General features: G+C 36.7%; 2 protein-coding genes across 2 annotated transcripts; both read right to left on the reverse strand.

Annotated features, from left to right (window-relative positions):
- Positions 1 to 12,714: 12,714 nt before the first annotated feature.
- LOC138873983 (uncharacterized) lies at positions 12,715 to 14,920 on the reverse strand. Its single transcript, XM_070152481.1, has 3 exons — positions 14,621 to 14,920; positions 12,794 to 12,895; positions 12,715 to 12,729 (listed from the first exon to the last, which is right to left on the reverse strand). The coding sequence occupies exons 1-3, from the start codon at positions 14,918 to 14,920 to the stop codon at positions 12,715 to 12,717; spliced, it is 417 nt and encodes a 138-aa protein (XP_070008582.1).
- A 974-nt stretch (positions 14,921 to 15,894) lies between these two features.
- On the reverse strand, positions 15,895 to 16,374 carry LOC138873984 (uncharacterized). The gene has a single exon (XM_070152482.1). It carries the CDS (start codon positions 16,372 to 16,374, stop codon positions 15,895 to 15,897), a length of 480 nt encoding a protein of 159 aa, XP_070008583.1.
- Between the last annotated feature and the right edge of the window lie 211 nt (positions 16,375 to 16,585).

Below are 16,585 nucleotides of genomic sequence, written 5' to 3' on the forward strand. Positions count from 1 at the left end.
AATGAAAAAGGATCAGATCAGCACGTGAGGGAGAGTGTTGAAGACATAATTAAGTAAATAAAAGTGTGCGCTCTCTAACCGGTTAAGCTTTTAGATGAGAGGTCACACCCTTAACAGGTCTTTGTTAAAAAAATGCCTTGCGCTCTCCATTAGTTTCCTTTGAATTTTTTATCTGGTGTCGTTTCAAGACTGTTCTGCCTTCTTCCTTCATCCTATTCTCAGGCAAAGGCAAACTTTTTCAAGAAATAATGCTTCTTGTTTATTCGCTAAAAAGGGTATTGAATGAACTTTTGAATATTTCCTTCCCCTTAATGTTTTTTTACATCCAATTGACATTATAGGACTATATGGGGAACAAACGATTTGAGCTCTCCGGTCAGCTATTATCCTCCCTTTTTGAGGTGCATATCAGTGGCTTGCTTTTGATGACTTATTCCTTGTCTCGTTAATCTTAATTCTAACATGTTCCATTGAAATTTGTAATGCAGAATCAGTTCAAGTTAATGAATGATGAACTTCTGAAGAAATTTGACAAAGTTGGACAAAATTTGATGATGTATGCACTTTGGAGTTTGATTGCAATAGTATTTACTTTTTGACTTTGCCAAACACCGAAAAAAGCTAAAAAAAAAAAGCTTAAAAGATGATTTTACCAGCTTAAAAGCCAATCCAAACACCCTGTTAGTCGGAGTAGGTGGAACTTCATTCCAACTCACATTTTTTGAGCTTACGTTCATCTTAAGTATCCTTATCGCAATTAAATCTATTATGTTCATCCGAAATCCTTAAAAAATTTTCTAATGTTTCAGTATCATAAATATTAAACTCGATATAATAAGCTACACCTTGTGGAGTAACTAAATATGGAAATCTTCCAATTACCTTAAATCTCATGGAATATCTATTAACACCCATTAATCTTTTATAAAACATAGTGATAAGTGTGTGGTACTCAATTGAAAGTGGCAGCTTAACACTAGTAGCAGAACTAGTATAGTGCATAGTGTCCAAATATAAGACAATCCTAATCCGCCTTTCATCCATCATTGTTGGGATATTTTAAAAACATATGAATTATAAAGGAAGATTATGTATTGCAACACTGAAATGTGAGTTCTTCATGTAAGATAGTCTGGTTTACATAGACGTGGGTTGGACGAAAATGGTTTAAATAAAGTGTTTGGCTCTTTTAAAATGTCACTTTTTAAACATTAAATAAATATTAAACATACAAAATTCCATTTTTTGTTTCTCTCTTCTTCAATGCGTCACACATTCCATTACACCTGACTATACATTATACAAACAAACAATTTAACAGATTGGACCACACTGTGAAGATTTCCGCTCCACTCACCTGACACACAAAAAGTTCTCACTCGAAAAGTTAAAAACGGATAAAAAGGTTAACAAACTAACGCCGTTAACTATAGGGGAATAGGAATAACGACAAATTGGAGAAACTATTTTTGCAGGGGTACGTACCTTAGACTAGGTACTGTACCAACTATGAGATAAGTAGTACTTCTTCTTCCCTTTAGCTCAGAAAATATATGTATCAAAATACTTGTCACTTAAGAATTTAAAACTAATTTTTTAAAATTATTCTTATTATGAAAAAACTAGTAGTAATTCTTATTAATATTGCTCAGTTTTCAAAATACTTCTTCCCTTTTCTTTTTTGCGATGATCTTCTCTTCACTACTTTCTTACTCTATGTTCGACGATAAAAATTGAAATAAAATGAGATTAACTAGTATTTCTTCGCCACAATATTCATGTGTCATAGTATTTCTTTTCTTAGTTTATCCTCAAAAGAATGTCCTATTTTCTCTTTTCAAAATAATTTAATTTTAAAATTCTTATTTTACTCTTATAAAATAGGTTACAATTACACAAATATTAACAATTTATTTTAGACCACAACATTTAAAATCTTCCTTTTCCCCCTTAAATTCAAGCCGCACATAAATTGAAACGGAGGGAGCAACTCTTTTGGAGCTAGGTTAAAATTATATTTCGAACACAATTTTTAGCTGTAAAAGTAAATTAGACAAAAATTAGAGAAAGCATAAAAATTTGTAATGTTTCTTTTCCTTTGAAAGTATAGAAGATAACAAATATTTAATTTAAATTATGTGTAAATGAGAACATAACTATAAGCTATCATGAATTAATTTGTGATTTAATCCACCTTTATACATACAAAAAAATTAATAAATGCTTTCACAGAATTAATATATGCAAAATGCAGAAACATTAAAGAGATGATACTCATATGTGTGTAGGTGAAAAAAGAAGGATATATTGGCCTAGTCGAAAACAGACACTACCCAAATCCCAAGCAACAGACGTGGCTACTCACTTTTTAGTTTTTAAACACACAAAATTCCATTTTTTTATTATTATTCCTCATTACATCACACATTTCGTTGATACGGACTAACAAATTCATATATGGGACCACACAATGAAGATTTCCGCTCCACTCACCTGACACACAAAACTTCTCACTCGGCACTTGGAATTATACCAACTAACAGACGGATTCTTTTTCCGTTTGTATATAGAATTCTTTGTTTGTAATCACGTGATTTGATTGCCAAGAAGTTGAGGAAAGTAACGAACGTGTATAAAATAACAGTAAACTTGGAGAAAACTTCACTAACGAAAAGTCTGGGGCCCGCGCTACGTACTATGAGATTCTGGAACTTTAAGAATAAAGATCTGAAGGTGCCAAAAATTCATTCACTTTCGTGTTTGCTTTGGCTCAAAGAAAAAGAACGTCTCTTGTAAAATTCGTTGTCACATAGCATTACATTTGAAGTCATCTCTTTATATTCATCTTTCTAGTTGCTATAACTTTGTCTACGTTAGCTTGTGCAGAAAGTAATTAAATATGGAGCTTATTCCTGATTATCTGAAGCAGAAAGGCTTATTCAAGGAGCAACTTAATTCGTTTAATCACTTTGCAAGGACAGTGATTAAGAATATTGTCCTAGCAAATCAAGATTATAGATCCGAACTAGTGTTATTTCAGGTGAATTTTGTAGTATTCAAATGTTACGTATGTAGTACTTTTCATTATTTGTTCTTTATTTTTTTGCTTTGGATCTAGGTATGTCGACGTCCGTATTAGTAAACCATCGTATCTTGGGAGCGAATATGGGTACGCTAAACGGAAGTTACTAACTCCAAGGTTATGCCGCATTGGTGACATGACGTGAGTGTCTGCACGTTGATGCCACATTTCTGCTTGTTATTTTAGTTTATATGATGTAGTTGTTTAAGTAATTAGATTTATTTGTGTCATTAGAATATTTATTATTTTTCTTGTTTTTACCATTATCTTTACTAATGTAATTATTCCTATCTTTCCCTTTTGATTTTTATTAGTGGGATGTTTCCATTTCAGCGTACAAGCATCAGTGATCTGCAACAATAACAAAATCGAAAGCAGAACAATTATAAAAATGGAGGGAGAAAAGTTTTATGCTGTGTTAGATTACTTCAAAATAAAGGTTGCCGAATCACCCCCTTATGTATTGTGCCTTTACTTTTTAATAATTCTCTAATTGATGGTTATTGTTTTTCATTGCAGGTCCCTATAATGATTATTATGAAGGCTATGGGTATGGATAGTGATCAAGAGGTTGAGCAAATGTTAGGAAGAGATCCTAAGTTTGGTGCTCTACTTTTGCCATCAATTGAGGTAGGACCATTTGTTCTCAACTTTCCTTTTGCTTTTCTTGGCTGTGCTGTAGCTGTTGAAATTTAAGGGAATAACTTGTATTTCACAATCTCCGGAGTACATGTATATATACAATTACAAGAGGCTCTATCAAAGGTAAGTAAATATCCTACACATTTTTCCTTTGATTTAGCTAGCTATATACACTACTAGAAATTCGGAAAAAAACGACCAAAATTTAGCAATCAAAATTGGTCTGTGGGAAAAAGCGACCAAAGTTGGTCGCTAAACTAGCGAAAAAAATAAAATAAATAAAAGAAACAAAATAGTGACCAAAATTCGTATTTTTGTGATTTTCATTCTTTAAAATAGGACATGGTTTAATTAACTTAAAAATGCACAATTAAATCCTAAATATGCATGCAACATGTATTTTGGTATTTTTCAATTAATTAAAACAAGATAAACATTCACAGACAAAAAATAACTATCCAAAAAGTCACGCAAAATTCTCAAAACTGTACCCAAAGGCAATTTGTTTTATTTTTCGATTTCTTTTGGAGTAGTTTTAGTGAAGCAAAAATCACGTGCTCACAACTAGAATAATGTGTTGGATTAGAAGAGATCAGTAGGATCATTAATGAATACGAACGGATTTGATTTCAGCATGTTGGAAGGATAATATCGAGCTTCGGCTCAGAAATCATTTGCCAAAGGAGAAGTGGCTTCATGAATGGTTGATATGAAAAATGGTTATGGCTTACCGCGTGATTTAGTTAGCCTTGGCAGTATGTAAAAGTGTTGAGATGACACTTTAGTTGATAAGAGTTTTTCTATCGGTATTCGGGTGTTGTGTGCAACTGCTGTGATTAGAAGTTATCACTACAAGCATTTGAGTTATGTGGTCTATCATGTAATTGCACCTGAGGTTGTAGGTATCGGTTATTACAGCTGGTTCGGGCTTATTCTAAATATAGATGTGAGGTTTTAATCTTGTGTATGATTTCGGAAGGTGCGGTGTGGTTCTATGGTTTATGGACTAGATGGATTGTGAAATTTCAGCTATGTCGTGTTATCGGACCTATGCGAGATGGGGTAGTGTGGGATCACTCACGGGTATATTCTTGGTAAGGTCGTTCAGCTATTGGTTGGCTTCTAGGACAACTCTGGGTACGCTCGAGGACGAGCGTTTGTTTAAGTTGGGGAGGATGTGACGACCCGACCCGTCGTCTAGTGAATTACCGCCCTGTTTTCCCCATTTCCTATTTCTTTATGCTTCATTATCAGTGTTGGGTGTGAATGAGTTGATTTGGATTGGTTTTAGTAGGAAATGAGACACTTAGTCTCTTTAAGGAAGGTTTGTTTTGGAAAAGTCAACCGGACTTTGACTTATGTATAAATGATCTCGGATCGGAATTTTTATGATTTGTCTACATCCATTAGGTAATTTATGACTTAGGAGCGCGATCGGAATTGGTTTTAGAGGTCCGGTGCGGAATTTGGCTTGAATTGGCGAAAGTAGTATTTTAGCGATTTCCGGTTGATAGGTGAGATTTTGATCCAAGGGTCGGAATGGAATTCCAAGAGTTTCTGTAGCTTCATTATGTGATTTGGGATGTGTGTGCAAAATTTCATGTCATTCGGAGGTGATTTGGTCGGGTTGTTGATCAAATGCGTGTTTCGGAAGTTTTTGGAAAACTTAGGCTTGAATTCGATGTGAATTGATGGTTTTGATGTTGTTTGAGGTGTTTTGTTGATTGGAAAAAGTTTGAATGATGTTATGGGGTGTGTTGGCATGTTTGGTCGGGGTCACATGAGGCTCGGATAAGTTTTGGAAGAGGTTTTGGAAGATTTTTGTCGTTTTGAGCATAAGCACGTAATGATCCAAAGGTCCATTTTTAGTTCTAGAGATCGAAATTTTATTTCAAGATTTCCAGAATTTAAATAATGAATTATAGGAGTGATCGGGAAAGTTTGGTCTAAATTCATCAAGCCGTGATTGGGTTTTTGACGCGAAACATAAGTTAATTGTTTAACGAGCGAAATGGATATCGCACTGAGCAAACGAGCTCCGAATTGATTTTCGATTGAAGAACTATGTTCGTATAATTATTTATGACTCATAGGAACAAGAATCATCGTATTCCGAGTTCGTATGGTGGAGTTAGAGCCTTTTTAGTGAAAATAAATATTGCTGGTGCAGAAGGTTCTGGTGTGCACCTTTAGCGGCCAGATTTGGGACTTTTAGCGACGGGAATGGGTCTTTTAGCGACCAGATTCGGATTATTAATGTTGTTCTGATTTTCTTTGCTCATTTTCACGTTTTTTTTTGTGAAAGAACACGGATTGGGGCGATTTTTGATCAAGAAATCATGAGAAATCTTGAGATTCGACGCACGAAAAGGCCAATTCGGGGGGCAAATGCGTCGCGAATTAAAGAAATAGCCGGTTTGAGGTGAGTAATTGATGTAAATGATGTCCTGAGGGTTTGAAACCCCAGAATTTCACATCATAACACTATATTGAGGTGACTTGCATGCCGGATAACGGGCGTGGGGTAGAGCACCGTTGGGGATTGCGACTTGGTCCGTCCCGAGAGATGTTTTTACTGTATTTTCTACTTGAACTAAATTGAGAATCATCCTTACTTGGATTTAATTGTTACATTTGGGCTTCTTGCCATTATTTAAATCCTTCAGGGATTGACATCACTTTTTCGCATACATGCATATCATTTGATCTCAGTCCAAGGTTTTAAATACTGTTTTGCAAACTCAGCCATCTTTCTAAGATTTGAAAACTTAAATGATATTTCGGGCTGAGAACTACTGTTTTACAAATGCCCAAGGGGCTTATGATGATTTCTGGACTGAGCATGGATCGGGTTGCGCGCCGCAGCAGTGTTATATTGATATTGAGGCCGAGGGCCTGGTTGATTACATTGATATTGAGGCCGAGGGCCTGGTTGATTACATTGATATTGAGGCCGAGGGCCTGGTTTATTACATTGATATTGAGGTCGAGGGCCTGGTTGATTACATTGATATTGAGGTCGAGAGCCTGGTTAATTATACTGATATTGATATGAGGCCGAGGGCCTAGATTTGATGTCACGAGATGACTTGATATTAAGCTTGGGCTATAGGAGCCCCTCCGGAGTCTGTACACACCCCCAGTGAGCGTCGTCGACGATAAATAAATATGGATGGCTTGGGCTGCACGCCGTAGTGGGTACCAGAGGGTACTGTCATATGCATTGCATTGCACTCATGCATTTATTCCTTATCTGCATTATCTGCCATAATAATTATGTGCTCTTATTTCATTGACTGGTTGCTTCATACTGTTCTGAGCCTGAGGGGCTGATACTGTTCTGAGATACTGAGCCCGAGGGGCCGATTTCTACTTATTATTTTGATACTGAGCCCGAGGGGCAGATTTCTAATTAGTATTTTGATACTGAGCCCGAGGGGAAGATTTCTACTTGTTATTTTGATACTGAGCCCGAGGGGCAGATTTTTACTTGTTGTTTTGATATTGAGCCCGAGGGGCAGGTTTCTACTTGTCATTTTACTACCAAATTACCTGTTTTACTAGTTTAAAAGAAATTTCACATGATATTTCACTGAATTGTTATTTTAAATGATTTCACTGCTTCTGTATAGAATATTGTGTGCCTTAACGTGTTTTCTTACCTTCAGTCATTATTTATATTTATTACTCACTGGGTCGGAGTACTCACATTACTCCCTGCACTATGTGTGCAGGTACAGGTATTTCTAAGGCATAGAGCGAGTTTTCTGCTGTTCAGTTTTCATCGGAGTTATCGAGGTAGCTGCATGGCGTTCGCAGAACCGTTTTCTCCCTTATCTTCTGTTATTTATGATATCTTCATACTTTGTTCCTAATTCCATACTTTGTAGAATTTTAGTAAACTCTGTAGTAGCTCATGACTTGTGACACCCCGGTTAGGGCTTAGTTGGGTTGGATTTCCGTATTTTATCTATACTTTCCGCTATTGGATATTGTTAAACCATGTTTATACTATAATTGTGTTAATTAATTGTCTTAAAAGGATGAATTGGGTTGAATGGATGGCTTTGTCTTCATAAGAGGCGCCATCACGACCAGGTTCGGGAATTGGGTCGTGACACCAATCCAAACACCATCTTAGTCGGAGTAGGTGGAACTTCATTCCAACTCACATTTTCTGAGCTTACGTTCATCTTAAGCATCCTTATCTCAATTAAATCTATTATGTTCATCCGAAATCCTTAAAAAATCTCGTAATGTTTCAGTATCATAAATATTAAACTCGATATAACAAGCGACACCTTGTGGAGTAACTAAATATGGAAATCTTCCAATTACCTTAAATCTCATTGAATATCTATTAACACCGATTAATCTTTTATAAAACATAGTGATAAGTGTGTGGTACTCAATTGAAAGTGGCAGCTTAACATTAGTATCAGGAGAACTAGTATAGTGCATAGTGTCCAAATATAAGGCAATCCTAATCCGCCTTTTATCCATCATTGTTGGGATATTTTAAAAACATATGAATTATAAAGGAAGATTACGTATTGCAACACTAAAATGTGAGTTCTTCATGTAAGATAGTCTGGTTTACATAGACGTGGGTTGGACGAAAATGGTTTAAATAAAGTGCTTGGGCTCTTTTAAAATGTCACTTTTTAAACATTAAATAAATATTAAACATACAAAATTCCATTTTTTGTTTGCCTCTTCCTCAATGCGTCACATAGGGGTGTACATGGACCGAGTTGGTTTGGTTTTTATTAAAACTAAACCAAACCAACTATATCAGTTTGGATTGGTTCGGTTTTGTCGGATTTTTCGGATTTTCGGGATTTTTTGTTACATGAATATTATTTCAATCTTACTTTATTAAAATTATAGATAAAGCTTTGATAAGTGAATATATGTTTAGTAAATATGGAAAAAAATTGACAAACATATGATCTATTAAAATATTCTAATGGGAGAATTTTTTTAGTAATACATAATAGTTATTTTCTTAGTCGTCTAACAATAATTTTTCGTTAATTTACGCTTTCAAGGTTAATACGTGAGAGGATCCCAAATATATTTACATTTTCTAAAAAAAATTCACTATAAAGTCTTAAAAATATAAATAAAATTTATATATTTATATGTCGGTTTTGTTCGGATTTTTTTACTTAATACCAAACCAAGTCAAACCAAACCTAGTCGGGTTTTTTAATCGGTTTGGTTTGGTTTTTCGGTTTTTCGGTTTGGTTACTAAATATATAAACCAAACCTGTCACACCCCTTTTTAACCGAACTTCACTAAACCCTCTTAAATAAAATAAAAGATTTAGTAAAGCTCAAAAGGGGTTTTAATTAAAAAGTGACAAAATTGTGTTCAAAAAGAAATAACTCAGAGTCGCCACCTGACATTGGTTTCGGTGTGTCAGGTCACTGTTTTTTTTAAAATAATTTTTCCTTTAAAACACTTTGGACTCCAAACTAAGTCTACACCAGAGATTCGGGCAAGGGGGTTCATTTGACTCGGGAAGAAGGTGTTAGGAACTCCCCAAGTCCCGTAACTAGTACGGTTGCATACTTGATCAGGTTGACACTTAAAATATTCAAATTGAGGTATAAACACAGAAAAGAAAATAAACACAATAGAGGCTCGAGGTCGTCCCCACCTAACCAAAAGAAAATAAAAGAAGAAAATAAATGTAAAATCCTAAATACTAATATATACTATAATTTTCCCACGAAGTTCGTCATGGCCTCCAAATACATGATACTACGGGGCATTCCCCGGAATAAAATATATATAAATTCTTCGGGGTATTCCCCGGATAAATTTAACTAAGGGAGCGACCTCTCGCCTCAGGGCTAACAAAATCTTAAAGCTTGCCTACCCAAGTGTGGTCGGCTTAAACATGCCTCTATCGATTCAGTAGAATATAATAATAACAATTGAAATCCTTTTTTTCTAATTTCTAGTACCCAAACCCCACTGCCACTTTATCCAATTCCAACATTTACACCAAGTATATATTTTTAATATACTAATTCACAATAGCAGTGATAAATATGTAGATTAAGGGAAAGATAATAGCATGGTTGAAACAGAACTTCATTCACGCTCAAAATTCGAGTAGGATGAGAAATGGACCTTATCGTCGAAATCTTTCAATTTCGGATTAACAAAAGAACACCCAACAATGAATCACCAAAAAATCTTTGAACGAGCAATTGGACGTGCGACCAAAGAAAACTCGACCAGCAGCCTCGATTACAAATAGAGCCAGCGACCGAAATAGCCTTACAAACTCAGTCGACCGGAAAGCCTTACAAACTCAGTCGAAGCTCTCAAAGAATGGAAACTGGTATCAACAGAAAGCTTCACTCGATTTGTTCTATTTGGGTTTGGATCTGCTGGATTTTCGGCTGAAAATGGAGTTGTTGTTGCTGGATTATTGTTACGTTTGAGCTCCAATCTGATGGGGTCTGTGCGACGGCGGGTTTGAGAGGGAGTTGAAGTGGTGCGGTCGTTGGTCGTTGTAGGGCTGGTTGACGCCGTTGCTGGTGGGCGGCGGGTCTGGTGAGGTCGTGAGGTGGGTGACTGTAATGGTTCCGCTGCTGGAGTGTTCGGGGGATGGACTGACTGGTCGTTCGGAGGAGGGCAGCGGCTGCGTGGCTGGTCGGCGGCGTGAGAGATTCGACGACGAGGGGGGTGGACTGTCGGCTGGTTCCTTTTTTAGTTCAAGACTAGGAAATTGAAAAAAACTTGGGTTAGAGTTCCTATAATTGGGTATTTTATATGAAGGTGGAAAGGGATGATAGACATTGGATTAGAAGGAAATAGATGTCTAGGATTAAATCTTGCACATAAATGGGCTAATGGGTTGGGAAGAATGGGCTAAGAATAATTGGGTTTAAGTTAAAAGAAATGGACTCACACCTTTGGGCCTACAAATTTTCTTGTTGGACAAAGACAAACTCAAAAATCCTACCAAAATATTAATTAAACTTAGTTAAGTAAATAAACAAAATTTTGAAATGAAACTACTTTTTTTTGTATTTTTAAATGTTATAACAATAAAGTAAAAATAAAAAGTAAAGAAAATAGGCTAAAGTCATGATAAAATTAAGATACCATGAATAAAAATATACTAATTGATCTTAAACTAAAGATAAAAATATAGAAACGCGATAAACACGATAAATAAAACTATTTTATGTTATTTTATATCTTAGGACTAAAAGTAAAAAGATTAAAATTATATTAAAATAAAGTGAAGTAAATATTTTAAAAATATTAAAATACTAAAACTAACTTTAAAATTTGTGTAGGTCAAAAATTAAGTGCTTACAGCCGCCCCTCTTTGCTTGGAAATACGAAGAGTTTTCGGAGCAAGGAACAATAATCAACGTAATTGATTTATGACCTGACGCTTATTCAAAAGAAAATAAAGGTGGCTAAAAAGATTGTGACCGAGCTCTGGTATCTGAGATGCCTATATATCCTTGGCTATAAAGGAATCAGGCCACGTGTAGTTTAGAAGTGAGAAGAATGATGGAGTACTGAGGTGGAGAATCGAGTGAAGTGCCGTCGAGGTTCTGGTCCGCGGTTCCTGCCATTACATAGAAAATAAAAGAAAAATTTACAGCAAAGTGAAAGAAAAATACAAGATCCTATCTACTTCTTGTATTGAATCTTCCTTGAATCTCTATTTGATCTTCAATATGAGACTGAAAAGTGGACCCTGTTCTTCAGGCGGGCTCCTGATGCATCTTAAATTTGCGAATTGAAGTAAGTCTAAAATGAATTCCCTTGTTCTCCAGGTGGGCGCTTGATTACCAACAACTTGAACTATATTCCCTCCTGTCCAGGTGGGCGCCTGATTACTAAAACTCGAAACTGTATTCTCTCGTTATCCAGGCGGGCGCCTGATATTGCAACAAACAGACAAAACAAAAGAAATTTTTCTGCCCCAATTTGGGATCTGGGCATATTTGTGAGTGTTAATCGGATCATGTTACCTATAGAGCTCTAAGAATTCAAAAGCTAAATCCCATTATCTAGGAGAGCCCTGAAAACTTCGAATTAAATCTCATCTAAAACTTAAAACTAAATCCCATTATCCAGGAGGGTCCTGAGAATTTAAAAACTAAATCTCATTGTCCAGGAGGGTCCTGAAAATTTAAAAACTAAATCTCATTATCCATGAGGGTCCTGAGAATTTAAAACTAAATCCCATTATCCAGGAGGATCCTGAAAATTTAAAAACTAAATCCCATTATCCAGGAGGGTCCTGAAAATTTTAAATTGAATCCCATTATCTATGAGGGTCCTGAAAATTTTAAATTAAATCAGATTATCCATGAGGGTCCTGAGAATTTTAAAAACTAAATCCCATTATCCATGAGGGTTCTAAAAATTTAAAAACTAAATCCCATTATCCAAGAGGGTCCTGAAAATTTAAAAACTAAATCCCATTATCCAGGAGGGTCCTGAGAATTTAAAACTAAATTCCATTATCCAGGAGGGTCCTAAAAAATTTAAAAACTAAATCCCATTATCCAGGAGTTTCCTGAAAATTTAAAAGCTAAATCTCATTATCCAGGAGGGTCCTGAAAATTTTAAATTAAATCTCATTATCCAGGAGGGTCCTGAAAATTTTAAATTAAATCTCATTATCCAGGAGGGTCTTGAGAATTTTAAAAACTAAATCCCATTATCCAGGAGGGTCCTGAAAATTTAAAAACTAAATCCCATTATCCAGGAGGGTCCTGAAAATTTAAAAACTAAATCCCATTATCTAGGAGGGTCCTGAGAATTTAAAACTAAATCCCATTATCCAGGAGAGTCCTGAAAATTTTAAGAACTAAATCCCATTATCTAGGAGGGTCCTAAGAATTTAAAAACTAAATCTCATTATCCAGGAAGGTCCTTAAAATTTAAAAACTAAATCTCATTATCCAGGAGGGTCCTGAAAATATAAAACTAAATCCCATTATCCAGGAGGGTCCTGAAAATTTAAAAACTAAATCCCATTATCCAGGAGGGTCCTGAAAATTTTAAAACAAACTTACCTGAGTCATGCTCTCATCTTTGAGGATTCTGAATAGAATTTCTTGCTCCCTGAACCATGCTTTTCCATGGGAGGTCCCTGTGGATTTAAAAATCTTCTTGCCCTTGTTTCAGACAAATAGAATTTTGTTAGTTTGAAAATGTGCTGGTTAGTTTGTGGCATCCTTGTTGAGTGTCTGCTTCCGCCACTGCCATGCTTCATTCTGATTAGCTGCTTCGGGCTAGCAAGAAGTTGTTTGACCTTTTGATTAGAACTGGACCACAAAAACTCTGCATGACCTGAATCTCTCACACTCACTTGTTGCATTGTGTTTTCATTTTGAAAGTTGTTGAATCCTTGTATTTACTCAAAATTCAAGATTCACTTGATTGCCTGAACCTCAGTTATCACCATACTGCTTATTCTAAATCAAGTCAATTGTGATGTGCCTGGCCGGACTCCGCTTTGTGCAATTTAAAAGCTGGTAGTAGGCTTTGAAATCCTATCCTGCTTGTTCAACTAGGGCTGACTCCAAAGAGAACCATAAATATAGACTCAAAGAGCAAAGTGAAATGCTTTTTGACAAAAAGGAATAAAGGAATATTTTGAGCACAGATGACTATATGAAGAAGACTGAGAAAAGAAGACTTATCTGAGGGAAGCAGCCAGCTCCAATGATCATGACATGCATTTCGGATTGATCAGCCTAATCTGTCCAACCAATCATATTTTCAGTTCATGTCCTGTCTTCATACTTCAAAATCGGGCTTTCACTGATCCAAATTCTCTGTAAAGTCATGAGCCTCATTCGACTTGTAGTGTCCCAAAGTGTTTTCACCAACAAGCCTCTCTCATGTGTTCATCTCTCAACTTACCATCGCCTTATGGTGCCCGCAAGGGTTTTCACCAATAAGACTCTCTCATTTTAAATTTTATCTCAGCTCACCATCGCCTTACGGTGCCCGTGAGGGTTTTCACCAATAAGACTCTCTCATTTATTCAATTTTCCTTTGTGCCCATGATCAAAGTGTTACCCATGATGTAAATCATACCTCTGTCTCACTTGACCTGGCATCCTCAAAGATTGATCATAAGGTCTTTCTTTGGACCGTAATGTAGACTTTTGGACAGGGTTAGAAAGAAAGGGTGGCATGAAGGCTCAAACTAATTTAAGATGAAAAGTGGTTAAAATTACAACTTTTGGAATCAGATCTTTTCAAAAACCAAAACTTCTACCCCAGTTTCTTTGGGTCTGGGGAATTTTATTTTTTATTTTGATGGGACCGAATCGTAAGGCTGCCTACGTATCCTTAAAAGGAATCAGGTCGAACGTAGTTCAAAAGGACGTTGTTTGTTTTTGTTGCTTTTCTTTTCTTTTCTTTTTTCTTTCTTTCTTTCTTTTTCTTTCTTTTTTTTCTTATTTTCTTTTTCTTTCTTCTTATTTTCATTCATTCATTCATTTTTTTTCGTTCTCTAATTCTGTTACTGATTCCAAAAGAGGGGTATGAAAGAAAATAAATAAACCTCAAAAGGGGTAACAACGGATGAAAGTGTTTGGGTAGAGGAACAAAATGCCCTCGTCATTTCAATTTTGAACATGCCAAGTACAAAATACAACTGAAGGTAAGCAAAGAAATCATACATAGTACCTCTTAACTGCATTAGAATTGATAGTCATATCTACACATTTTCCTTCTATGTCTGTTAAATACAAAGTGCCATTGGGCAACACTCTTGTCACTATGAACGGCCCCTGCCAGTTTGGGGCGAACTTGCCTTTAGCTTCAGCCTAATGAGGAAGGATGTGTTTCAATACCATCTGGCCCACTTCAAATTTCCGAGGATTCACCTTTTTGTTGTATGCTCTTGCCATTCTCTTCTGATACAATTGACCATGACATACTCCAGTTAACCTTTTCTCATCAATCAAACTCAACATCTTTAGCCGAGTTTTGACCCACTCATCATTATCAATTTCAGATTCTGCAATGATCCGAAGGGATGGAATCTCAACTTCCTCAGGTATAACTGCCTCAGTTCCATATACTAGCAGATAAGGAGTTGCACCTACTGAAGTACGAACAGTAGTACGATAACCCAGTAAGGCAAAAGGCAACCTTTCATGCCACTGTCTATAACCTTGAACCATCATACGAAGTATCTTCTTTATGGTCTTGTTAGCAGCCTCAACAGCTCCATTTGCCTTGGGGCGATACGGAGTGGAGTTCCGATGCATGATCTTGAATTGTTGGCATACCTCTTTCATCAAATGACTATTGAGATTTGCAGCATTGTCTGTGATGATCACCTTGGGAATTCTGAACCGACAAATGATATTTAAATGAACAAAATCCACCACCGCCTTCTTGGTCACGGACTTGAAAGTTACATCTTCGACCCACTTGGTAAAGTAATCAATGGCCACCAGAATAAACCTATGCCCATTTGACGTTGCCGGCTCAATTGGTCCAATGACATTCATGCCCCAAGCAACAAAGGGCCAAGGTGCAGACATTGTGTGTAACTTAGATGGGGGAGAATGAATCAAATCACCATGTACCTGGCATTGATGACACTTGCGAACAAAACTAATACAGTCTCGTTCCATGGTGAGCCAATAATAACTTGCTCGAAGTATCTTCTTTTCCAAGACATACCCGTTCATGTGTGGCCCGCAAACTCCAGAATGCACTTCGGCCATGATAGTGGCAGCTTCTTAGCATCTATGCACCTCAGCAGTACTAAATCCGGAGTCCTCTTGTACAAGATTCCTCCACTCAAGAAAAATCCACTAGCCAGATGTCGAATGGTTCTCTTTTGGTCACCTGTAGCATGTACTGGATATACCCTCGACCTGATGTATCCTTTGACATCGTGGAACCAAGGTTCGCCATCGATTTCCTCTTCCACCACATTACAATAAGCATGTTGATAATGAACTTGGATGTGCACGGGTTAGACATAAGCCTTGTCCGGATGATGTAACATTGACGCTAGGGTGGCCAAGGCATCATCAATCTCTTTATGAATCCTGGTAATATGTCTAAATTCAACCGACCTGAACCGTTGACAAAGATCATACAGACACTGTCGGTACGGTATGAGCTTCAAATCTCGAGTTTCCTATTCTCCTTGAATCTGATGAACCAATAAATCTGAATCTCCCAGAACCAGTATTTCCTGGACTCCCATGTCTACAGCTAACCTCAAACCTAGAATGCATGCTTCGTACTCGGCCATATTGTTGGTACAATGAAATCGAAGCTGGGCTGTTATAGGGTAGTGTTGCCGTGTTTCAGATGTAAGTACAACCCCTACTTCGACACCCTTCATGTTAGCAGCTCCATCAAAGAAGAGTTTCCAACCTGGCTTTTCATCTCGGTCAACCTCGTCAACACATATGACCTCTTTATCAGGAAAATAAGTCTTCGGTGGGTCATATTCATCATCCACCGTATTCTCGGCCAAGTGGTCGGCCAAGACTTGGGCCTTCATCGCGGTCTGAGTCACATAGATGATGTCAAACTCAATAAGTAAAATCTGCCACTTCGCCAGTCTTCCTGTGGGCATAGGCTTCTGAAAGATATACATTAGAGGATCCATGCGGGAAATGAGGTAAGTAGTGTAGGACGACAGATAATGCTTCAACTTTTGTGCCACCCAAGTCAGGATGCAACATGTCCTCTCAAGCAGAGTGTACTTAACCTCATAGAGAGTGAACTTCTTACTGAGATAATAGATTGCTTGCTCCTTCTTTCCCGTGATGTCATGTTGACCCAATACACAACCAAAGGAATTATCCAAGACTGTCAAA

This window comes from Nicotiana sylvestris, chromosome 7 (assembly GCF_000393655.2).
Source record: "Nicotiana sylvestris chromosome 7, ASM39365v2, whole genome shotgun sequence".
NCBI lineage: Eukaryota > Viridiplantae > Streptophyta > Magnoliopsida > Solanales > Solanaceae > Nicotiana > Nicotiana sylvestris.